At 39.5% G+C, this 27,430-nt stretch overlaps 1 protein-coding gene across 4 annotated transcripts in view; it reads right to left on the bottom strand.

The window, feature by feature from the left end:
- The window catches only part of cntfr (ciliary neurotrophic factor receptor), a 219,090-nt gene that overhangs the window by 13,799 nt on the left and 177,861 nt on the right, over window positions 1–27,430 (bottom strand). For all 4 annotated transcript variants that reach the window (XM_051413080.1, XM_051413078.1, XM_051413076.1 and 1 more), the window contains 3 exons: window positions 21,243–21,360; window positions 19,168–19,334; window positions 12,214–12,377 (listed from right to left, as the gene is read on the bottom strand). In XM_051413080.1, coding sequence (XP_051269040.1) covers window positions 12,214–12,377; window positions 19,168–19,334; window positions 21,243–21,360 — 449 coding nt within the window. The remainder of the gene's footprint in view (window positions 1–12,213; window positions 12,378–19,167; window positions 19,335–21,242; window positions 21,361–27,430) is intronic.

Below are 27,430 nucleotides of genomic sequence, written 5' to 3'. Positions count from 1 at the left end.
TCGTTTGTTTTTCTTTGTACACACATGCTTACACTCATGTCAGTACATGTCTGTAGCATTGTTGTTTGTGTTTGCAAAACTCAACTTGAACTGCCGATTGTGTGTGTGTGGGTCTGTGTGTGTGTGTGCATGTATGTGAATATATGTGGAGGAGTATGGAGTAAACAGCTTGCAGATAAACATTTCCAGAGAGATGGATGTGTTGCTGCATTGCCAAGTGGCTAAACAGGGAGCAGTGAGAGCAGCACTTAATATCACGTACTGGAGAGAGGGAGGGGGGCGTAGAGAATGAGGCAGGGAAGAGGGGAGATAGATAGATTGAAGGGGAGATGCATTTTGGAGAGGCTGCCAAAAAACACAGTCATATCGTTCACACTGCAAGACCGAGCCTGTGTGTTGTGGCAGTGGTGGTGAAGTGATGTATATTTACTTGTTGGTGTGTGTGTGTGTCTGTGTGTGTATTTATGTTTCATATGTGTCTATAAGGCTGATGATTTGTATACTAAGTTATTCAGAGCTGTAAAGAAAAAACTGACTTGAGCAGTGTTCAGAAAAAAAAAAGTATGTACACCCAAATATTTACCTTACCATAATCATGTGCCATGTAAATATGCTTTATTCACTAAACCCAAGGTATAATATGATAATCATAATAATAACGACTCTACCCAAATGGATTGACCACAAAAGGGGTTATTTTGACAGTAATGATCACTAAATGTCTTCACTCTGGAGAAATGTGCCGATTTCGTACATAAACACCATATGTCCATTCATTGTAAACAGCATATGTGAGCATGAATGTTTGACGGTGAACCAGAGAACACAAGATGTCAGCCTATTATTGCAGGGATTATCATGAGAAGCAGCACACCTGGATTGTCTAACCCCTTTTGAACGTGCATGAAAATGCAAATTCATTGTTGCTTCCTCCCTAAACCAAGGTGCAAAAACTTTACAGGAAAAAACTCAAACCACAGAGGATGCAGTTTTAAGACTCGAGAGGAGTCTTAAAGCTGCAGCTGTTGGATAAACATTTAACTTGGCTCAAAATCCAGCAACTGCTATCAAATTTAGCCAGCTCCCTTAGCTGGAGCAACAAAATTGCCAAAGTAATTCTGATCAACCAACTGTTTACTAAGAAAACATAGACAGTAACCGAACCTCTGCCTTTAACAGTCCCTTTAACTTTATCTGTGGGTACGCTTACCAACACGAGCTAGCTAATACTGCTAACACCGGCACTTTGATGCTCAGTAATAAACCAAGCTTACAACTCTGCCTCACTAAGCAGGTAGCATTAGCAGCCTTGTTAAGCTGAATAAATAAGAGATGTTAGTTTATGAGTATTGTCTTTATTTTATTTATTGTTTATTTATTTACCGCAGCAGCTAGATACGGCTCAGGTAACAAAAACAACAATTCCTATATTAAGGTGATTATACACAAATGGAAACACACCTATAAACTGTATTTCCATTTCAGCCATATTTCCTCCTAAATATTAGACAAATACTACTGAACACTTTGGGGCTCCATAACAGTGACTCTTTGTAAGATCACTGATGATACAGTGTGTTCAAGGGAATCACAACAGATGTTCTCTTAGATATTATCAAACTGTGATGTTCAAAGCATTCCAGGTGTTATTTTGTGAAGAAGTGTCATCTTGTATGCTCGTTCCTTAAAGTTGCCGCAACTACTTTGAGCCTCATTTCCATATGATGCCTTTTACAGGCATATACAGGCTACTGGTTGTCCCTGTAGGTGGGGTCATTCATGCAAGTAATGACAAGAGAGCAAGAGTCTCTGGTCAGTGACCTTCATATGGAAAATGTTAGTATACTGTGGACTATCTTTATGCCATATATAATGTATATCTATAAGCTATATGTACTGTATTTAGAAAGGACTGATTAACTATCTGTGTGCTTTGTAGAAAGAACACACACTGCAGAGGGTATTTTATTTGTGCTATAGATACCTTGAAGAATATATAAGACGGACAGCACAATGTAGCAACAATGTGCAATTTCAAAATATTCTGGTGCATTGCCAACATTTACACAGACTCCCCAAAAAAAGAAAGACCGGGAGTGAAGAAGATGAGGAAGAGAAGCTTAGAAATTCACTCACACACACAGAGCTTAGTGCTACAATGCACACACACATGCACACACTCCCCAAGAGCCTCTACACAAATCCAGACAATGCGAGGGGCAGAGAGAGGAGATGTGGACATTCCTCAGGGATTGCATAAGGAACTGTGAGAAAAGAGAAGTGACCCTTTACTTTTCACACATCCTTTTTTCCCTCCCTCCTCTCCTCTCTTTTTTTTTGTCTCCTACCTTCTACAACCCTCTTTCTTGTGCCTTCCTTAATCATTATTCCATCTTGTACTTGTGTTTACTGTTGCAAAAACCTCAAATAACTTTCCCTCTTGGATCAATAAAGTTTCATCTCATCTTCAAATATACATTTACTGTGATTTTGTGCAAATACAAAGAAAGGAAGGAGCCGGACTGACCCCTATACTTACCAGCAATGACGGGTCATACAATGTTCAATAAGTCCAATAAAAAGGACATAAATATCTTAATTACAACTTGCTGTCATATTTTTTGTCATATATATTATTTATAGACACATATGTTACTGAATAAAGAAGGACAATGAGATAAGCAGAACAGCAGGGAAAAGAGGAAAAACACAAAGAAAGAGCAGACAGTCAGAAGAATAGGGAAAAATGAAGAGGCTGCGAAAAGAGAGAAAAACAGTGAGAAGCACAAAAAAAAAGAGACAGTCAGAGAAAGCAAAAGAGAGAAGGAAAAGCAGAGAGGGAGACATGGAGAGAATTGGCGTCGGTGGTCAGATCTAATCCAGTGAGCATGTCTGTTGTCCTGGAAAGGAAACCCAATTATATGGCACTTCCACTGGCCCGATGGCGCTCTGTGTGTGTATGTATGTGTGTGTGCACTGAGAAGGTTGGTCTCATTAGGTTGACTGACAGCTCCCATTTTTCCACCGTGCACTCCTCCCATTTGAGCACACACACACACACACACACACACACACACACACACACACACACACACACACACACACACACACACACACACACACACACACACACACACACACACGCACAGAACGCCAAATCCAGGGGTAATTTCTCAGACAGTATTTCCCTCTGTGAAGCCCCAATTGCCATAGCAGCAATTACTGTAAAAGGAAGCTAACCCCCCCAGCCAATCCCAAACTACACCTTGCACGCTTAAAAAGCATGGGGTACTTTCACCAACACCTGTCTCCACATTAACTCTGGTTTATGCTGTCATGCCGACATGTCAAAAATGTCAAACATGAACATGTCATGAGAGGTCAAATTTGAATCAAAATCCATCCCCATTTTCCCTATTCTCTCTTCTGTAACAGCTCTAAGAAATATATAGACATATGAACAAATTATTCTTATTTTACTGGTGCAGTCATTCTAAGGTGAATGCTGTGGAAAATCTAGAACTATTTGAATATACCATGTTATCTAATCTCCCTTTCATTCAGCAACTCACACTCATACAAAAAGAACAACAAAAACCAAATAAAAAAACGGTAACATTTATTGGCGACCTGCCCAGCCTGTGGGCCTCTGCATGTGGGCATGGAAAACGCATGTATGGATGGATGGATTTTCTTTTCCTTGCCAATAAGTTCTGCATTCTCAGTATATAAAGCCTCACATTAACCCACTCACATTTAAACACCACTGACTTGTACACTGGAAGCAGATTTTAGGTACACTGCCATGCTCAGGGACATTTTAACATGCAGTTAGAAGTAACAGGGGATCAAACCCCCAATTTTGCAAATAGTGGACAACACCCTCTACCTCGATTCTACCTGAGATACTGTCACCCCGCCTCTGGGAATGGCCAGAAATTAGGTGTTGACTTGGCTGGGAGTATAAAAATAGAATAAATTTTTCTGTCCAAATTTGAATCAGTTGATTAGACCTCGACTGGGAGTTTAGGTCTGTGATTTCTGCTACTTCTTTTTAAAGCTTTGAATAATATTCTGTGTTCAAGTGCTGGACAGAAAGTCTGACAGGATTTCTAAGTGACTGTAGCTAAATTATGTGCTGTTGTGTCGGATAATCAAACCCATAAGACAAGTGAAAAATAATTATTGTTATAGATGCTGCTGTGTAAGCTGGAGGAAAAAAAACTATAAATGAAATGAACGATGAAATCCAATGAAACCAGCAATCTAGAGAACAGTGAGCATTGTATAATAACGGTACAGCTGCTGAGCCAGCTAACAATGCTTATTTCTGCTCAACACTCTTTAATGCTGCCTCCTTATTTGAATCATTTGTCAAATGCCTCACATCGAATAAGCAGTCTCTCACTCAAATCACCAGATGGAAATGTTTTAAAATGTCCCCCCTTTGTCACTGCTCACAGAAAGATGTATGATGAAGCTAAAACTGAAACTGACAGAACATGATGATTGGTGAAACTGCTGTATGCCAGCTGAACCACAGATCTCCAAAGAGAGCTGTGCTGCCCAATGGCAGCTGGCATCGCTCATCAGACGTTGTTGCCTTTGGACAAAAAAGTTTTTTCAAAAATGGCTAAAAATGTTGAAAGTTTGGATGCACTTTGACCATCTTAAAGACAATCAATACTAACTATTCTTCCTAGGCATGTCAATCAATTTTCCCCACCCAAACAGCCACTGGTTTCTGTTTGTTCAGTATTAAAAGATGTACATAAATGAACAACAACAAAATGAACACGTTACATGGTTAGCGCTTGCAAGGACTGTTCTAAAATCTCTTCTGTGCTGTGTTCTTGTTTTTCTGGGAAAACAAGCCTTGTTTGTCAAATCTTAATAAGCTCTGGTGACCTACCCCCGTTATTTGGTGACTGCAATGTTCATTCAATCAGAACTTTATTGGCCATGGAACACAAGCCCCCCAGATGTGTCCTGATATCTCAGAGCAGATGCGAGTGTGTGTATGACAGCCCAAGGATTGACATACCGATATAGAAATCAATGGAGGCAGAGTAGAGGGCAGTGGCCTCATTCATCTTCATTCACCCTTACAGAGTAAGACCTCCAAAGCAGCACAAATAGAAAACAATGAAATGTCTGCAACTGAATTCTGGGAAACACTGACAGTATAACAGAAGTCTTCCTTTGATGGGTGATATATATGATACCTTTTTAATAGTGTTTACACCCTCCATGTTGGTCTTGCTCTCTGTCATTCCTTTCACATTTTGGGTTACTTACTATTTTTCCCCCTTCTCATATTTTCTTGTATGAGTTTTTTTAAATTTCCCAAATGGTTAATTGAATAAAAGCAAAAATCGGTTTTATATTAAAAAATGTACCGAAATTTTTATTCTTATTAGACTGTCAAAACTGAACAAAAAGCAAACAGAACAGTGTTTATAAGCCCAATCTTAACTGATCTACAGTATGTATGTCTGTGTGTATGTTTCTGTAAATATAAAGAATATAGTTCAACTTTAATGTATTTTGACAGCAGAGCTAAATGATGATGACTTTCATATGTGACAGGACTGAATCTGTTCTGTGTGTGTGTGTGTGTGTGTGTGTGTGTGTGTGGTAGAAGATGGGGTTTGATAAATGATCTGTCTGTGGCAGTGTCCTTTAGATGGGATGTTTTCCCCAAACAAGGTCTAAACATTTATCATGTGCACCCATAGATACAAATGGATGGCTTAAGGGATGGATGGTTAGATAGCTGGCTTAATGCATGGATGGATGGATGGATGAATGAATGGATGAATGAGTGGGTGGTGGTAATACTATGAGTTGCTGAGAGAGGGGAAAGTGGTAGCTAGTGGTGGAGAGCAGGATGAGAAGGTAAAAAGGATACAAGGAGGTAGGACTAACAGGGAGATCAGAGGAGGAGAGAAAAAAGGAGGGAATCAGAAACACTGTTGAATAACCACGTATTCAGTGCATTCCAGGTGTCAATCTCTGCTTTTCCGATGCCATGATGATAATGTTACTCATTAGATCACACATATGCAGTTATCCACCACACACACACGCAACCATGAAAGGGTACAAAACCAGACAAAAAAGGAGCATGTAAAATTAGAGAGGCAAACACATGCATCACATAGATACAGTATATCTAAGTGGATCTACCATTACAGACACATAGCTCCTGGCTCTCTATTGATTGATCTAAGTGCTCGTAGGATGAGAGAGACTTTTGGCAAACATACAAAGACCATTACGACATGGATGGATAGAGAAAGACAGAGTGTTGGTGGTAGAAGAGAAGAGTGATGGGAAGGTGAACCAATATTTACATAGAAAGGAAAACATGAGGAGAGAGGAGAAAAAAAGGGAAGGAAAATGATAAGAGGGAGAAAAAGCCCCAAAGAAAGTGAAGTGGGGGGGGATGAGGGAGATGGATGGGTGAGGGAGGATGCAGCATGTCAGACAGAAGGACAAAGGAGAGAAAATGCTGGATAAATACATGAGTGAAAGGCTAAGCTGTGTTGGCCAAGCGAATGCAGATTTAAGAAAGAATTTTAAGTCCACCTCCCTTCACTGCTCCAGCTACTTCATTTATTGTGTCCCTCTGTTTCTCTTTTTGTGTCTCTTACATCATCTCAACGTTCTTTTTTTCCATTTTTCTGCCTCCTATCATGAATATATACAGTATGTGTGGGTGTGACAGTGCATTGAAAGCCAGTAGGTTCGAAAATCATATGCGGATATACAGTGTGGGTCTGTGCATGCATTGCAAATAAAATCCATCATCTCCTTATGTTATGTTCAGCCTTTAAGTCTGAACTGAAAAATCTTCTGTTCATTTCCGATACAAATCAACTTGATCAAATTTATAAAAAGGAATTGGGCTGGTATCTTAAAACACACTGATTGTACAAAACTCTTGAAACAAGGTTTGAAAAGACTCCCTGCACAGGCAGACAGCGTCACTTTTAAGACTTTTAGGACTCGATGAGATGGGGATTCTTTTTTAGTGTGCAGTCTGTGCATGTGTTGAATGCCTGTGATAATCTGTGACTCTGTGTTATTTGTTTTTACATGCACACTCACGCATATGCGTGTAAGAGCGATTGGATAGCATTTGCATGTATATTCATCTTTGCAATTGCAAAGAACATGACATGAATATGTGTGTGAGCATTTGTATGCGTACCAGCATATAAGAGTGTATATACATCTGTGTGTGCGTGTGCATGTGTTCATTTCTGTCTGTGTATTGGTGTTTCTGTGCATTAGAGTGCCTGCACGTGCATTTGTGTGTTTTCAGTAGACTGGAGTTCAGTGAACTCCCCAAAGGGCAATTACAGTGCAGCAGATGCAGTTTCATACCACGAAGAGAATATTGAGCAATCTGAAATTGTTCTTATCACAGTTACTGGACCATTGCTTTAATTGCAGTGAGAGTTCAGTGAAGGGAGCGTGAGGGTGGGATGGAAACACAAGACCATGGGAAACAATTCACTGAACATTAACAGGAATACAGATGTATTCTCATGTGGCAATTCTTTTGCATGTTTGATAATTAACTCTCAATTCCACATTGTGACGTAATGTTATGTGCAGAGAACAACAACGACGACAACAAAAAACAGCCTCCCTGCTGAGCAACAGGAGACGTGCCCGCCATGTGGTGTTTTTGACCCTTTTAACCTGCAGCCAAAAGGAAAGACATCTTTATAGAGTGGATGATAGGGGTATTCAAGGACCAAATTAGCCTTTCCAATTACTCAGTTAAGTACACAACAGAGGCAGTGGCATGTAGAGTTGCATCCATTGTTTGGAACAGAAGCCTGGCACAGGCTGTGCTAAACACATTAGTAGGCAAGGTATGGTGGCCGGAATCTGGGGAGCAAATGTGATGAAATTGCCATTTTTCTGGAGAAATGAGGCACGTAAGAAATACGACTGCTGCCTATGATGAGTCAGTACGCATCAACAAGCAATGATGCACGTCAAGATGCCAGCGTGCAGCATAGGTACCAATATAAAAAGTAAGAACCAAATAAATAACCAGGCATTACGACAATGCACATCCTGAAGGAATTTATCATTATTTAAACCAACAGGTGCTGGTGTATCTTCTTACAAATAAAATACACAATGCCCATGTCTATTTTAGTTAGTTGCTTTCTTTTCCTGGGGCTTTAAAGATTGCACATTTACATTTAGTAAGACCATAATCTGTAATCTTTTCCAAGCTAAATGATATGGTTAAAAAATCAAACTCACTCTTGCAGTATGTCTGTTTTACTGTTTTCGGGTTATGTCAGTCACAGGTAAAAATCTATGATGTGCTATTTTAAAAGTCTTTCCCTCTCTAGTTTCACCTACTATTTTATGGCCTAACATATTCCAGAGATTTTTTTTGTCATTCCTCTCTCTTTTCTTCCCTTGAACCATTAATCCATCCTCCTTTAACTTGAAACACCTTGTAACTGATACTTTCAAAGTAGCCTCCAGTGCTAACTTTTTCTTCTCATCTCTCACGCTTTCATGCATTTATCAGTGTATCTGCGTGGGTGATGTTGCTCCATACATTTAATCATGTTCCTCTTCATATAACAGTTTTCGACAATCTATTCTTCTTTCAGTTTTTATTATCAAATAATGTCTTAGGCTTATATGCTTTATTTAACATAGTCTTTTTCAAACGCAAGAAGCACTTTCCTTTCTTTAATCCCATCCCTCCATCATCAATCACCATTGTCACTCCATAACTCAAGTCCATGAATGTCTATCTCATTTATATATACTGCTTCTTTCTCTTGTATCTACGAGAGTCTGCTATCCATTAACGTTTTTTTCCTTGCGTGATGCACTCCATTCATCTCTACTTCAAAACTGTTTCCCCATTTTCCTCCTTCTTTCAGAATCTCCATCACTCTAACTATCTGGGCTAGTCATCCCTTCATTCCTCAGGAGGATGGATGGTTTCCTCTAAAGATCAGTCTGATCACACCACCGCTTTCATTTCTGACTCAAAACACATTTCAAAATGTTACATGTGAAAACCATTCTCACCCAGCTCTGCTGTCTAACCACATTAAAAGGTAAATTCCTAAGCAATGCTAACCACTTCAATTAGTATTCAACCTCTGAGGCTATAATTAATGAAGTATATGTGGGGCCAATAAACAGTGTAACTTGTTTTGGCAACCTCATTAAACTCCACTTAATGATTTATGTCACGGCTTGATAGTTTCAAACCCAAATGTTTTCTACAACAGAGTGCTACTATAGTCAGTCATTAAACATGGGATTTAAAGTGTAATCAGCCATGATCAAACTAACTAATCGCAGCTAGTGACAAGCTGCCATAACCAACAGAAGTTGTTCTACATACGGTGTCTGCTTTTGACATGGCAACACCATTACATGTCCCTAAGAAAACTGTGCAGGTAATAGTATGCTGGGCTTCTTCACAGGTATTCAAGAAGGGTAGACATGTTAACAACGCAAGGACATTTAAAAGGTCCAGGTTACTCAGGGTAGAGTCTGACACTGGCACAGAGAGGTGGCCGGGACATACTTCAAAACTAACACGGGAAAAGGCAGAGGACACGCATGAAGTGTTGTTCATACTGCACTGGTTGTCTTCATAGCTCTGCATTGACATGGATATACATGTGTGTCTGCGTGTTAATGAATTAAAAAAATGTACGCCTCAGACCTTTACAGCTATGCAGATGTGGAAAGTATAATTTGGGCTTTAATCATGCTGTCAATGCTCTAAGTGGCTCTGTTCTTTCTCCGACTGGGGAAACAGCTGTCAATGAACACAACACCAGGTTATTTGAATCAACTGACTGATCTCCAATTAATGATATACTGAAATTACAAACTTGCATCTGCTAGTTGCTACTTATTTATTTTACAAACTGACCTATTGCAAGAATATTCTTGAATCAAGGTAACATAATATTGACCATTAAAGGAAATAATAATAATGTACATAATAATGTACAAACAAATTCCATACACAAAGATCAATGATCACTTTATGTTAGCTGTTAACTATCACCTTATAAAAGGGGCAGAGGTGCAACTCTAAGTCCAGAGGTGGTAGGATCAGAACAGCCCCTTATGAAAACCACACTAACTGCTACAAAACTTAAAAGCATGACCATGGAGACATTCATCAAAGACCAATGCAATAAATGGGAAACCCTGCAGTTTTCAGCTGTCATCAACTGTTTTTATGTAATTTTCAAATTACGTGTTCTTACCCAATCCAAATATTGACTTAAGGTTTCCCACCTTTCACGTTATGCACCACTTCACATATTGATTGATTAGTGGTGAGGGCGAGAAGGGAAACTAGGAGTGTGTGTCAGGTTTAATCATTGATTTATATTCCAAAGATCTAAGGCCTTATTATAACTTCCTTCATTCCAACTGCTGTGTGTGTGTGTGTGTGTGTGTGTGTGTGTGTGTGTGTGTGTGTGTGAGAGAGATGGGAGAGACATAGGGGGAAAGAAAGAGAGAGAGCTTGAATGTGCATGCGTGCAGACAACACGTGTCTTTACATGTAGGACTGTGTGACTAAAGTTTTGTACAACGAGGTAACTTTGGCAACATACAGTGTACATACATGTTTGTGAGCTATGTTTGAATTACTATATCCATTCCTGCCGAGCCATATTGTTCTAGTCAATTCATTATTTTTCTGTTGATTAATTACAAACAGTAAGCCCTGAGTTCATCGCTGTAAAGAGCCTGAAAGCAGCGTAATTAGGAGGAGAATTAAAATCAAGGATGTCTTGGGGGTTTACTCATCTCAGGTGCATTTACGTTATTAGTGCTGAGTTGAACTAGGTAAGAACAATGCCAAGTGGTGGCAAATAATCACACTGAGGTGCCTGGAAATAATTGGCTTTACTGATATTTTACTATATGTTGTTTTATACATAATATACTGAACAAATGACACAAAAAATATACAAAAGACAACACAAAGTAAACTTCTCTGCAATGGTTCAAACCAAAGAAAGTGAACTGCTGTGACAGTAGAAGAAAAGACATAGGAAAGATGGGAGAAGAGAGAGATAGAAAGGACAAAAAAAATGGAAATACTGACGCAGCGAGGTAATGACGGAGACACTTGTTGAAGGATATATACAGGGATGGAAAGAGTGAGAGAAAGACTGAAAAAGAAAGAACGGTATGTGTGTTAGTGTATGTGTGCGTTTCCATGAGAGGGACCGTAACCCAAGTTCTTGGAACAACACCTTTGCAGACCATTGACGTGCAAGATAATAAGGCTGCAATGTTAGACCTTGGTAGAGGGAGCTTTCATCCCGGGAATCCTATAGTGGACACATATGCTTTTACTATATGAAGCCCTGAGGGGACTGAACCCACAAGAAATAGTCAGATACAGTAACATACACCAAAGAAGCTGAGCGATTATGTGTGTCTGACCAGGGATCAAACTCAAACGGCTACAGGTTGCATTTCACTCTTACCAGAGTGCCATCTCTCTGGACAAATAATTTGTAGTCTTTTTTTCTTATGTTCTCTATGTTTGTCTTTGTGTTTAATTTGATTTGGGTAATCATGATCATACAGAAGGATAAAAGTAGGTTTCATTTCAATAGATGCCTAAATAAACGTGTGATAAGCTAAGATGATTGTTGTTTAAAGACAATCTCTACTGCTTCTAGAAAATTCCCTTTGAGAAATGAGGTGAAACTCAATCTGCAGTATGGAGAAAGGCCAGTCTTTTTCTTCAGAACACCGTTTCCAAAAGAGAAATAAGACGTGCTCACCAGAGGTTTTCAAATACCAAATAATGAATCATACTCTAACAGGTGTTTTTCAATGTTGACTTACAGCTCTTGGTAATGGAGTATCTGGACAAACACTCTTGACCATTTATAACTCCATTTACGTTTGGCTTACGGCTTGGGCCGGCCAGATTTTGTTCAGGACAAGGTATATTACTCATGAGTGAGGAGCTAATTCCCATCCACTAGATTCCTACTAACAATGTATGATTAATGTCCATGTGTTCAGTTATTTAGTGAAACTCAGTCCTATGATTTGGTGACTTAAACGTTTTCCAATCCAGATTCCGGTATCTTGACTGCTTGTAAATCATAATAAATAATAATAATGATAAGGGAATAAATACACAGCAGTGCTACTCACATGCTGCCACTGCTCTCGGATGAGTGGCCGGTATCGAAGGAAGTATTTCAGAGGGAAGTTGTCAATGTCAGGCCAGGTTGCAGGGCTGTGCCAGGATACCTCCAGTCTCCGAGCGTTGAAACGGATCGGGGTCGCAGTCACACGCTCCGGGGGGTCTGGTTTGACTGTGGGGTGGATAAGAGCAATTAGTTAAAGGGGTATCAAACCGATTTAACACATTAAGGTCAGTTTACTCATGATTCATAGGGCTCCCCATGATGTCTTCTGTGTCTCTGGAAGGAGAATTACCCTGATGCTGTCGTCACTCACGGGCGTATTCACATTACAGTGGAAAAAAAGGGTCTAAGCTGCATGTTTTGCATTGGTCGGGGTATTAACCACTCCTGAACTCTTGTTTAGTTCCGCTCCACCTTAGCTACAATGTTAGTGTTGCTAGCAGCAGAGAGCTACAGACTCAAACTGTGCTTTAACTGCATCTGAAGTTGATATGTATGCTGACATTTCGCCAAGCAAATATCTTTATTGTAATCAGTCCTGGAAATTGACAAACACAAGTAATAATTTTTTCGTCCGTCTTCCAGTACAAGAACTGGTCCCACAAAGCCCAGTGCAGCTTGGGTCAAAGGTAAACTAATTCTAACTTTTGCTGCACCCCCGTGCTACGCTCGGTGCACTGTGGACACCCGCCCAGAGCCGTCACAACACACCACATACACATTAATGGAGGAGCAGCGCCCAAAATCTGTTTTTCCACATAATGCGAATACGCCTTTAGGCTTGAGAATTCAAATATTTGACAGAAAACCTGGGTTATAAATTGGAGTTTTAACATGAGGAAAGGGTCAAATAAAGGAACAGGAAGGGAAGGTCTAATGAAAGATGCTATTGAGTTGCATGATCCAGAGTTTTTAAAGCTTGACTCATACTAGGGACAAAAAGTCAGCATACCCCATACTCCAATATACTGATTTTATCCATTCTTTTTTTTTTAAAATCTGTCTCAGTATTTGCTTAAGATCACCATGTATCTATTTTCTCTAATGGAAAATAAATAGCCAGAGATAGGGATGGTTATGAGTGAAATAAAGCTGTGAGGAAAGAAGCTGGAAGTGTTTGAGGGACCTGCGGCAGGGCATACGATGAAAAGTCGTCATTCCCTGATGAAAAGCCATGTATAAATGTTGTGTTTCTGAATACACGTCCACTGAGAAAGACACACAGACGGATAGATTGAGAGAATTAAATTCAATGCTTTTCAGAAGATATTGAATGACCCAGTCTTTGTTAGATCACTCTCACGAGGGAACACACTGGCCTGCCACTTTGGCTACATGAAACCCTTTCTCAACCAGATACACACAGCATTACAATAGGAAATGGATAGCTGCAATTACAACATGAATGTCTGATAACATGCACAGAGATACAGTACCAGGGGATGAAAGCAACTCGGTTAAACAGCATAACAAATAACATGTAGCAAGGCATGTAAACAGAGAGCACACAAACAGATGCAGACAGAAGCAACAGACAGTTTGCTAGTATGACCTTCATAGAATGTATTAAAAATATGAAAAGACGGAGATGGAGATGATCAGTGACAGATGAAAGCAGACAGACAGCTTTCTCCCTTGAGAAAGAGATGTTAATCTCATTGTGACCTTCTTCAAGTAAGTGTGTAAAAAAAGATGCAATAGGGAAGGGAAGAAAGAAAGAGAGAAAGAAAAGAAAAGCGCGTACAGGCAGAGTGAAGGCACAAGAGAGCAGAAATTCTCCACTTTGTCCAGCAGCACATAACAGAAAGAATCATGTACAAGCGCAGAACAAAACAGAGAGAAATCTGTATGGGTGGGGTGTCCCAGAGGCTTTTAAAGTATTCATCTGACTTGAAACATAGAGTATTAGCTTTGTGTTGCATAAGTAAAAAAAACATCCTTCTTTTGTCGGGGGGGGGGGCACCTGGCCTGACCGAGCACTGCTATTAATACTAGAGCTGAGAGACGAAAGGGATTTTCTATTAAATGAAAAGTTTAAAATCCGTTGAGACAATAAGAGTCTGGGACCAAACCGATTCCAAGGAAATAATTAGAAAAATGCTAACATGCACAACTGATGAGGAACAGATTAAGAGCTCAAAGGGTGGCCATGAAACTTAATGTAATGGGGTAGACATAAAGTATCTTTGTCGAGACAGAATTGCCATCTACTGATGAATAAATGATAGTAAGTAAAGTAGGGTAGTGCAGTGAGGTGACATTAATACAAGAGAAACACCATGTCAAACATATAGAGTCTGAATTAGTAAATAGAAGAGAGCTGTAACTCTTACTGTGGGGGCAAATGTTAAAAGATGTAGCATGATAGCATTGGTAAAAAGAAAAAGGAAGATCATATGGGTATAGTTTTATGACAGCCCATTGTTGTGCCTGTCCATGCTTAGCCTTAAAACGTCTGTCATGCCTCCCTTGGCTCTGTTCATTCAAATTTGCATCCACATTACTGTTCCTCTTTCATCCTTTCAGTTTCGTGTTGCAACAGTCACTGCAGCCCATTCTCTCTCTTTGCTGGTGATGCAAGTGAACAGGTATACTGTAACATAAAAGTCTAATCTTTCAAACAGCTACTTGCGAGACCATTATACGCACTGTCTGCTGAAAATGGAACGAGAGAGTGGGAGGCAGAGTGGTTAATCTTTCTTACTAAAAAAGAAAAAAGAATTGTTTAAAGGTTGTCCTGGTGGTTGGACTATGCGGCAATCAACCAGTGAAATAAAAGAGATCTGCAAAAGCTAAATCTGCAAGTAGAACCTGATGTACCAATCTATGCCTGAGAACATTGCTTGAACATCTGATTGCAATGTTTCTAAAACCATTATTATACGTCAGTCCTTTCACTTAATGCATTTAGGTGTGACTGCATGAAAAAAACATCTACAAGTGTAGCTCCACACTTCTCAGTTCTATCTCTTTTCAAATAAATGGGCTTTTCAAAAAGAAACACAAAAAAAGTGGAATCTATTTATCGTTTTACAGTAGTACAGGTTCTGGATGACAGCATCTAACAGAACACTTGAACAAATGGGAGAAAAGGAGAGAAGTAGAGTGCTTCGATCTGTGGGAAATTCTTACAAAAGTAACTTAAAAAAACAGAAAATGGAGCAAGAAAGGTAGAAAGATGCCTGCTCTTTTAAAACAATTGCGTAAGTACAGCATGAAAGTGCAACACAAAAGCTCCTCCGTGTGAAATGCCTACATCATTTTAAGAGCCAAAATCTCTGAGTGTACACGTCAAATACTTTGATGTTAGAGGAGTAATAACAGCTGGTTAGTAGTGGTCAAAGCTTAAGCAACCAGACTAATGCCTCAGTGGAGGAAGCAGAGTACCTGCAACTAAACTCTAAAGTGTGTAAAAAGTGCCATTCTATGTGCACAACAATTTCGTGTGCGTACAGTAATGGTATAGATATGTTTAGAACATTTTACTGATTAATATGTAAAAGCAAAGCAGTGGTAGAGCATAAAAATTAAATGACCGAATTGGAGTCCTCATCCACTTATTAAACCAATATTATCCAAAATCTGTCCTACATTCACATGCCTGCTGTCTTATTTATATGAGGCTACAACAGGCAAAGAGAATAAATTGGAATATTGAAAAGCACATCAAAACATTCTGTGTCAGGTTTGTTCTCTTTCAAAATAAATGATAGATTACAGTCATACTACAACTCAGACTACAGGGAATCTACCCTTCATCTCCCCATCTCCACGATGGGGAGACAACAATCTGATCTCGAACTTGTGGTGTTTATTAATTTGAAGCCGATCCGCAGCGCTTGGGACTATACCTGTGCCTTGGGGATGTTTAGTTGAAAACTGCAACTTTCAAACTGCTCTTAAGAAATCTGTTACTGTCCTGAGACTGTTGCACTTGTTAAGCTTTGTGCATGGTAGTAATTAGTGGATCTCACAGTAAATACGCCTCTAAACCTCTGCCAGCTCTACTTTTTTATAGCCAATTCTGATCTCTGACCTCCCTTGTGTAGAGAGCTGAGTCTGCTGGAATAAGCAAAATATCACAACAACCTGACTTTTTTGCTAAATAAATAGTCTTGAATAACAAAGCAGCTTGTCAGTGCAGTCTGGGCTACTCATTTGGTAATCTTGGAGGAAAATAAAAATGAGATAGCTACTGTAAATAGCACCAGGGTGTTATTATTAAGTATTCTGAACTGGTTTTCTTTCATTGACTGAAATCTACTTTTACTGGCTACTCCTGGGACCTGTTTTTTCTTCAGTTTTCTTCAAACTACCACAAAGTAATGGCAAATTAAACCTGAAAATAATACATTTTTTAATTATGAATTGAAAAGATGACATAAGTGACAGATACCGCAGCTGCACCTTTACCTTCACCCTCTGGGATTAGGTTACAGTATATTCATTTTAATCACAACGAATGAGCAATGCACTACTTAATGACAGCAGGTGTTCAAGTGGGCTAATTTCAGAGTTGACAAAAAAAAATCTTTTTAAGTGAAAATACTTTAACTGAAGAAGCCTTTACGGTTAGACAAGATCAGTTATCGTTTGATCATCTTGGCACTAGAAAGCTTTAAGTTATCATTTGATGAGTCTGGAGCTTCCTTGAGGGTTCTCTTTGTAACTGTACCCACAGCATGCACATGTGAGGGCGCACACGCACACACACACACACACACACACACACACACAAACACACTCTCACACTCTTTCTCATCTCATCTAATTTCATCCCAGCTTTGGTCGGATGAACAAGGACAGTTGAGAATCGTCTTACTCCCACTCAGAATTCTGAAGTGCACCAGGAAGCATGAAATTGTTTTATTTATTTACGATCTGCCTCGTTGTCCCTGATAATGAATGTGACTTACAACTTAGAATGGCATGAGAAAGACTTTTAACAATGGAGGAATGAGGAGGGGATAAGGGGAGGAGAGACAGGAGGGTTGAGAGAAGGCAAACAATATGAATCAGTTAAAAAAAAGAAAGAAGAGGAACACAGAAAGGGAGAGGACAAGACCACATCCTCGCTAATTTTGATAAATTTGACAACAAAGTTTGGCCTTTCAACTAGCATTTTCTATAATGAAACACAGATCTTTTCAAAGGCGCTCTTAAGAGACATTTGCAAAATGCTGGCCTTGTGTTCAAGTGTGATGAAAAAGAAAATAAAACAAAAAGCAAGCGGTCATATGGAGAATTTGAGGTAAAAGAGAGACGAATTTGCCTTTTAAAACCAACCAGAGTATGTAAAGTCAAAGCAAATGCAAACTCTGAGAGAAAAATCTGAAAAGAATAGTGTGGACGGAAGACATTTGTCACATAAATGGCATTTTTATGGCAATTTATCTGACAAGATTTGAGAGCAAGGATCACGATAGCAAAGAACCAGTGTCTAAGAGAGGAAAAAGAAGTACCAAGTCACAAGAAGGGCATGCAGGAATGAAAGAGAAAGCAGGGGGGAAAGAAAGGAACAGTGGGGTATTTTGCTATCACCAATACTTGAAGGATATTTCCTGAGCCAAGGCGCTAATCCGGCTAGCATTAGCATTTTCATGAGTCCTGTGTCCGGGGCTTGGCAGAGCATGTCACTGCCTCATTTGGTTACTTATGTACACACACTCTCTCTCACACACACACACACACACACACACACTCACTCTCTCGCTCTCTTTTTCAATACCTCACCCTCTCAACCGACACACTCCACACAGTCGCTCACAACCTTGTTGGTGTCTGTGTGTGTTTATTCGTCATGCACACCCATATCGGGCTCTAAGCAATACAACAGAGCTGAGGACTGCTGGCAGCACTTCCCTTATCTATCAAAGTGCTCCTCATTCCTTCTTTAAAATGAATTTCTCCTCTTCACTGCTTTCCAGTCTGAGTCGCTTATGAATTCTAAGAGTCTTGCTGTTATTATGTGGCCTTCTGCAGCCTAAGTGCACAAAAACTTTACAGTCCAAACTGCATTTTTTTTAAACTACTTACCAGATGACCATGAAGGTTGTGATTTAAAGAAATAACCAATGAACGGCAAATTTTTTATATTGAATGTGATCAAAATATGCTTATATGGCAGCTGGTATTTGGGTTATGTGACACTGTGAGAAACCAGAGCATTGATTTGTGACTGCCATATCCCATCCAAGCCTCAATTAAATACTGTTTGCTGCAGAAAAGGTTCAGAGGTAGCGTGCTTATTATCCAGTGCCTTTGGTAATGACAGGGGTGCATGCACAGTCAGTGGGTTTATCGCTAATGGACTATGCTTTTGGTTGAAGAAAAAAAAAAAAAAAAACTGCGCACTCTCCTTTCAGCAGGGTGACATTTATTTGGCCACTGAAATTTATATTTTCTTTGTCTTTCTGGCACCAAGCATAAATGTGTGTGCAACAGATCCCCGAAAGGGAAACCAGAAGTGAATGAAGTCAGTCATCTGTGGTCAAACAAATGCATTAACATTGCTCAAGGGATGGCATCCTCAAAGAGATGCCTTGACATTCTGCATTTTCAGTCCTTTTTCTTTGCCAAATATTTTTCATTCTGTGTGGGGAAAGGATCTTAGAGTTGTCCCTGAACTTGTTTTTTTTTAAACCAAGCATTGTTTGTGAACTTTAATGAAGAGTGTTCACATTCTGCAGCTTGAATGAGTTTGGAGAAAATATTAAAAGTTTTAAAATGTCAGCGTGTTCCTTTTGAACCCTTTAATCTAAATTAAACGATTTAATATTGAGCAAAACCTCATCAGAAAACCATGTAGTACATGCAGCCCCAACAGTGATAAGGGGGAAATTAATATTACAATACAACACTGGTCACCTTACAACTGCATGCAGACACAATGGAAAAGAGGTGATGCAGAACAGAAAACAACACAACATAATAAAACATGACACAGCTCCTATCTTACCTATACTGGACTCTTCAAAGGAAATGGTGGTAGAGGCTTTCCCCAAGGCATTGACTGCTGTCACGTTTACTTTGTAGGGGAAGCTGGAGAAGACCTCAGGAAAACGTACACGACAGCGATTCTTGTGGTCCGGATCTTTCTGCACCTCCAGTGAACGCTGGTTATGTCTGGAGAGGAGAGGACATTGACAAGGTAGGAGGAGATTGAGCAAGATAGGTAGAAACAAGGACAGATGTGAGAAAGGTACGCACTTATAAGCTTGTGTGTTTTCTGCTTGAAAGAAGCTCACTGGTGTGGAAACGTAGCAAGAGAGAGTAGGAAAGTAGTTAAGCATTATGCCCACATTTTGTAACAGTTCTGGGTGTTATATATCAAAGCTGGGACATCATTTTAATTCCAACACTAAAAAAACTGCTGACTACACCTCCTGCTACACAGATCAGGACAGGCATAGATAGCCAGACTTGTTTTACTATCTTACATTACTTTTTCTACATTTTTTAGTTTAAATGGGAATTTACAACTTCATTTAACATTTGTTTATAGGCTAATAGCACTTAAATCTTGCACTTTACTTATTGTAGATAAAAGTCACACGTCAGGAACTACCAGTTGAGCTCCAAACTACAATTATAATCATCTCCTTAGAAAGTTATTGATGTTTTTGGAGGAAAACTGTTGAAGAATAATGAACAGATGGCACTGTTCTGAATGCTGCTCTGCTAATTGCACAAAAACTAACTGACCTGGACACCACTTCATGTCGTCTTCATCTACACTTCTCTCTGTCCCACTGCTCATTACTATTCAAACATAATACATATTGGTGTTACAGCATTAATAGAGGCTGTGCCATCCTGCTGTGGGATTCTGTGATCTGGTAATATCAAAGAGAACATGACAGAGACAGACTCGCTGGGTTTCCATAAACACATTTTGAGTATTTAAGGTCGACCTACTGTTAAAACATGACTGGGCGCCCAAGGACTAGTAGAGAGAGGTGTTTAAGTATAGAGGAAAAGCAAAATTCTATTATTACTCTTCTAAACCTTATAACTATAACTTTTTCAAAACAATCTTTTTACCAGTCTCTAAAACATTTTGTGGTTTTAAAATTACCAATTACTCTGAAGAATAGAGAATAGACAAATGTGGAAAATGTGAAATCTGTTGTTTAACTTTCCCCTGTGCGTGCAGACATGCTTGATTTGACACTGTATTGAATAAGGAATGCCAAACAGGGGAGGAGCCAGATGATACTGGACACCTCATGAAAAACTGGAAACATTCTCCTTTACTTTGCACAGTTTTTCTTTCTTAGTGTCAAACAAAATGTGTACCTATTCTGTGCCCATTCTTACTTGTTAAAGAGTTTGTCCTAAATCAGGAGTTCTCAAACTCTGACACCATCACTATCACTGGATTACTTTGATACTGGAAAAAACATATTTTTTGTGACAGACATCAGACATAATGATATCCTCTGAAAGTGAATCTTAATGTATCATGTCTGTGTTCAGGTTTGAAGGAATGAGATTTCTGATGCAAATTGTCATAATTGGGTGCTCAGGGTTTTAAAGTACTTTAAAATCCCTCCCCACCACTTTCAACTCCACCGCACCCCCCTGGAGATGTGGGCTTTGCAGTTTGAAAACCAAACTGCTCTAAACCACAGCTGTCCTTGGCAGATAACCAGAAAATGTCAACTTTTAATGTTCTCCATAAAAATATCAGAAATGCACTTTAAGGGATAACTAGTTTTATTGTTAAAGTTTTGGCCATCCAACTATAGGATTTTCATGTCAGATTTTGTTATCACATTGTCGCCATGTTCCTAGCTCTCACCATGTTTCTACAGTAGCCTAGAAGGGACAAACCAAACACTGGCTCTTGATAAGGCTGTTAATTTTTCCGTGCATTGCATGGCCACCGTGGTTTCTCCTTCGCAGGGAGGGGGGGCGATGGAGTTGCTATCTGCAAATGCCACCTAAGGCGGCACACTGGACTTTTAAAGTACGCTAGCTCTGCATGAAAGAAGTTACACTTAGACCTGCACACAGAGCAAATGTACTTACTGTACGTCCACTTCGAAGGTGGTGGGGATGTACGTTGGGTGCAGCTGGTGCCAGCTGCAGTAGAAGCCCTTAGGGTAGGTGTTGGATCGGCAGGTGACTGTGGGCTCCCGCGGTGGAACTACAGAGAAAATAAAAACAAGAAAGAGGGCAAACGGGTTAGATAATATGTAGAGTATATTATTAACAACGATGCAGAGACATACCACAGAGAGAGCGAGAGAGAGCGAGAGAGAGCGAGAGAGAGAGAGAGAGAGATCAACATACCAGAGTAATACAGATCACATTAATCAAATGCAAAGCTGTGCCTAATTACACATTTCCTTATTGAATAATTCATTCTAGATCAAATATGCCATTAAAAACGTCGCCCCCACTCACTTTAAATTAAGTTGTGTCTCTGGTTATGTTTTCTTGGATATGCTTTCAATTTGGTAAATTTTTTTTTTTTTTTTTAAATAATACAAAAATTAGATTCAGAGACAGGGAGTAATTAAAATTGCTTATATACAGGCAGACTGAAACAACTTCTTTTAGGTTTTACAGCATCACTTATAGTTTCTATATACCTAGAGCTCAGGCAAACCTCTAGTGTGTGCAAATCTGATATCTTGAGTCAATCTGTTTTGAGAGACGATCTTGTTACCTAAATGTCAGGTCAGGTTCAACACCAGATTCATTCAATGTCCCAGACCAGTCCAGTCAGTCACTCTGCATGAGTATATGTCTGCTTCGTCATTTTTTCATTTCGTGATTGCAGCAGTTTTTTCTTGTGTTATATGTTATGACTCAGGAAACGTTTTGAAATGGTCATAAAACAAATAATTTTTTCCCCCTTCGCTGTGTGAATGTCAGTGAAGTGAACACCGAGTTTTGGAATATCTGTGGCCAGGACGAGCAATCCGTGTAATAATTCAATCTAATTTAAATGATTGAGACTACAAAAACGAATAGAGCAGGAGGTGATGGAGAGCAGATCTGGAGAAATTGGAGGGACAGAGGTAGAAAATAAGTAAAGAAGCTGGGAGGGAGAGATGGAAGATGGTGTGTGGAGAAAGGAAGGATATAGAGCAAAAGAAGAATAAAAGAGGTTGGCCAGAAAAAGTGATGTTACGCCAACTCTGGCCTCCTCCAAGATTAGGGTCTTTTCTTCACAGCTAGTCAACCATGCACTCGTCTACCACTCCCTCTTTCTCCCTACAGCTTTTTACCCTTTTACACTTGTTATCTTTGCAATATGTAATATACACTAAGTGTACAGTGTGGCATCACAAAAACTAATCCCTATTTGTTATTTACTTATAATTTACTCTTCTGATGTGTTTTCTGTTCCAAAATTCACCTTCCTCTCTCAGCTTTTTCATTTCACAAATGGTGCTTTATTGCTGCAGTTTATCGCTTTAACAATATATGGGTCTGGCATTGGATTTTCATGATTAAATACTGGATATCTGCCAATCAGTAATATATACTCCTGATGTGATAGGTTGACTGATAACAGCTACATTCAGACAATTAAATACTTCATTTATAGTGCTGAATAGGTGGGATGGGTCAACCTGTCTTAAAGAGCCACTAACCCATTCAGCCTGGACATGGGAAAAAGTGGATGAGCTGCTCTGTTGAGCAGGATTTCTCTCCCCTATGGGAAAAATGATATAGCTCCCAAAGGTTTTGCAGAACAGGGCTTCTAGGGTGTGGCCAGAAAAAAAGGTAATAATTACACAGAACAAGCAGTATGGAGAGTAACTGAATATTTCAAATAACCTTTTCAGCTAATTTCAGTAGTTTAAAGAATGTTAACTGTGGAGATTTCTAGATATATGATGTTTGCGAGAGCTAAGATAGGGTGATAAAGTAGTGTTTGAAATTGTCCTTTCAACAATGGCCTGAATGTTGATCTGGATCGATGTTGAAAATTGGGCAAAAAAGGTACACACTGTGTGATTAGTATTTTATTTAACCTTTACTTCAAGCATCTACTTGGAGTGCATTCTGACTGAAATCTATTAGCAGCTAATAACCCTTGATTTATATATAAAAAACAAAAGTACATTCATTAATGAGATATATATTACTAAGGCTAATAAGATGAGTATCCATGGTTTCACCATCATTTAGTTTAGGATATAAATAAGCTAATGAGTTAACCATTTATGTTGCATAATGCGTCAGTAATGTACCTATCATTTTTCACTGTCTAATAAAGGCTAGATCACCAGGAGCAGCAAAGACAGCTGGTTGCACTGTTGACCAAAGAAGTCCCGGTAGCCAATCAGAAACAAGTATTTTCTCCGGCAAATAGCAGCAAAAAGCAAAGTGTCTCAATATAGGATATAATGAACAGTGGAGGAAAACAACATGACTGGAAAGGTAAATGGTAATGGTAAATGTTCCTGTACTTGTATAGCGCCTTTTCGTCTTCCGACCGCTCAAAGTGCTTTTACACTACGTGCCACATTCACCCTTTCACACACATTCACTCAGTGATGGCAAAGCCCATCGAACAGAAACTAACATTCATACACACTCACACACTTATGCACGGCATCGGGAGCAATTCGGGGTTCAGTATCTTGCTCAAGGATACTTCGACATGTGGCACCAGGAGCTGGGGATCGAACCCACAACCTTCCGATTAAGGAATGACCCGCTCTGCCTCTGAGCCACAGCCGCCCCAGGCAAAGGCAATCCCTCAGAAGTTTTGACCATTCAAAAAGCCGAAGTAACAATTCACCGCTACATCATATTTATACTATACTATTTTTTTTTTTCTGTAGCTCCAGAAAAAACAAAAAAACAATTCCTGTAGTGGTACGTCCACTATATCTCTACTATTTGTCTCATCACGGATGATTATTGGGGTGATTAAGTTGCAGCCAGTTTTAGAGACATTATTCTGTAATTCTGTGTAGTTTCAGCACAGTGTGGAGTGGTTCCTTCTTTTCTACCTCCTGCATGCTGAAATTTCCCTTTTTAGATCAATAATCTTTTATTTTTTTTTTTGTATTTGTGATGACTCAGTGGAGATTAATTCACAATAAAAACATTTCCACATACTGTAGCAGCATCCCATCTAATTATTTAGTGATTTGTAATGATATCAAGACATCTGTGTAACAGTCTTTGTGAATGGCTCACTCACACACATCCGCAAGCAAGAGGTAGGCTTGATTGGCTGCTATGGGGTCATTTCACTGTCACACACAATCAGCTGTGTTTAAGCGGTTGCCACAGCAACTAATTAGCCTGTCAATAACGTCAACGATGAGGTGCCAGGGAGGACATCCAATCGCACTCAATTAATCACAGAGACTAATTGGGGCCATATCAATCAATTGGCTCCTCATCTGAGAGCTTCAGTCAAAGTCACGAAACACACAATGCCAAACACAAACATACCCCCCCCCCCACACACACACACACACACACACAGGCATTAACTATCAGCACACACACACAATTGGTATTCCTATAGGCTTTGTAGAGGTAGCCACAATTAATCAAACTGGCTTATTAAGAACTTGGAGAAGCTACAAGTTCAACAATAAACTAAAAAAATCATGGTTTTACAGAGAAGAAAGCAGCAGAGGAAAGGTTACAAGACAAAAAAAATAAAAAGAGAGTGGACTGATGAAGGAGTGCAGACGTGGAGAGGAAGAGCACAAGTGTGTGTTCACGCCAGCCACGTTTGGAGTGGTTTATTTGAACTCTGGAGTGTTTACCCCTTTAATTTAGTTCATTTTGCCAGGCGTGAGTGGTGTCAATCAAACCGCCGCTGAGACACCTGAAAGGGCAGTTTGTACTGTTGGGCTCCTCCAAGGGGACTGAGGTGTGCTTTGTTTGGAGGGGAGAACGTGATCTGAACCATCAATACCGAATGACCCCGTAGCACAAGGGTTTGTGTGTACAAGGGGACAGATGTCGACACCTAAATGCCAGCTGCTCATCACGGTTTAAAAGCCAGGCATTACAGAAAGAAGCCAGGACGAATCAAACTGGGCCGATGCTGATACAAGTTGCTAAAACTTTGACACATAAATGTTACTCGTAAGTTCATTTTCTCATTTGGTCAGTTTTAACCATGACATGTGGCTTTGCTTTCTTTTCCTTTCTGATTTCCCTAGTGCAGTTGCATGGTTTTCAATACTTGGTTTGAACCTGAATGAATTTACCAAAACACAACAAACTAAACATTTTGACAAAGGTTTACAGGAAACAAATTTGTGAGGTATGAAAGAGGAAGACAGGGAAGTGAAAATGTTTTGAGTAAGGGATATACATGGAAAATAGAGATGATATGAGACATTCGATTTTACGGCTGTGCCCTTGAAAATATTTCGGACACACAACACGTACGCACAAAAAAGCTGCCGCTCAGTTGCTTCAATAACAATAAAACATCAAAAGCTGTCTATGCATCTAATGAAATTGAGGTTCAAACCGGAGGGATAAGACAGAACAAGAGAAAATGTACCTGTAGAAAAACCCCCACAAAAACAGAACAAAGACGGTATGAATAATAAAGCAAATAAAACAAAATTAAAATGACATTGTGAATGTTTTTTTTTTTTTGGTGAAACACCCCATGAGATACGACCTGAGTCAGTGGCTGACAGGACACCGCTCATGAATAAATGTTATTTGAATTAGTGCGCTTTCATCATCTGGTTTGCATTGCTAAACACTGAATGTGATTTTGAAGATGCTCTTTGTTAGCTGCATGAATCACACACCTGCATGCATGCACAAGTGCTTAGTAAGGTTACTTTTAAATGCTAATAGGTCACACACTCAACTTACTGTAGACTGTGGCTCATACATTACAATGAGATCAATTTTCTGTTGAAAAAATGTAAGCAGATTTGTAGTTTGAATCTCTGTAGATCATTACTAATCATTCAATTATTTATTAACTTATTAGCTGACCACAATGGCAGAATAAAGATAAAAAATCCATACAATCTCTCGTTTGGCACCAGCATTTTTTTTGTGCACATACTTCATGTTTTACAGAATATAATATACTTGAACAACAGAGGGTCTGAATTTTAAATCTATTAGATTACAGGATCAAAGTCATGATGCAGTTAGTCTTGGAACACTGCAATAAATATATTTTTTAATTCCTTTAATAAATTGATAAGAGCAACCAGTAGCTCTTTGTAGTTCTTTCTCTCGCTCCCCTACACTCCCTATATTTTCTCTTCTACTGTCTGACTATTCTAAACCTGTCACACAAAAATTCTGTGTCTTGCAAAAAGAGGATCTTTGTCACAGGAGGGCACACACACACACACAAATGTGATGAGGGACAATGACATCCAGTGGCCTGGTTGCTAGGCTGCAGATGCTGTAGTAATTGCTATTTGGTTGTGTTAGTAGCCTCCCTGTTGCTTTGTGTGTGTGTGTGTGTGTGTGTTTGTCCGTATGCATCCCTGTGTGTGTGTGTGTGTGTGTGTGTGTGTGTGTGTGTGTGCGCACACACATTCAGGTCTTTCTGTGCAGCGTGTGTGTTTGTAGTGGATTCTCTTGCTATGACAACAAAGATGAATGCCTTTTCTTCCCTTGCAGCATTTTCTCCATTCATTCAGTTTTTCAATAAAAACTCTGGCTTCGGAAAAATTCAAACTTGACCTTGACAGGAAGACAAAATTACTGACCTTCCCTGGTTCAGAATCTCTATTCATGCTGTCCTTGATTCAGCTTTAACTTCCATGGAATCAAATTGATAAAACACAATTCCTTGCTGAAGACAGTTGACAAACCAAGGCACTGGCAATATACAAACCTGTCCATCTATCTATAGGTTTATCTATCCATCATGCACATCTCATTCAGTTTAAAATCACGTTTTCATATTACACGTCCTACTGGGAAGAACTGGATCCTCTTGGAGTCTGTTATACTCTGAATGGCATAACTTGCTTAGGCAGATGGCTTTGGTCTCTGCTTGACTCGGGCTTGCCAACGCTGGGCTCGCTGCATTTTAGATTATCTGAGTCATGTGTCATGGGAGAACGAGGAATGTAAATAAAACTGTAGGACAAAGTCATAGAGAGGCAGAGACAGAGACGCTGTGGTGCCTTTTTGTCCAGACCAGTGGCTAACGGTAATGTAATTGTGGTGTAATATTTTTATCCGGCGCTCTGAAATGATCCCGAAGCATGAACGCACATGTGAGTGCATAT

Source organism: Dicentrarchus labrax, unplaced genomic scaffold (genome assembly GCF_905237075.1).
Source record: "Dicentrarchus labrax unplaced genomic scaffold, dlabrax2021, whole genome shotgun sequence".
Lineage (NCBI taxonomy): Eukaryota > Metazoa > Chordata > Actinopteri > Moronidae > Dicentrarchus > Dicentrarchus labrax.
Note: the sequence above shows the minus strand (reverse complement) of the source record. Positions and strands in the feature narration are given on the sequence as shown.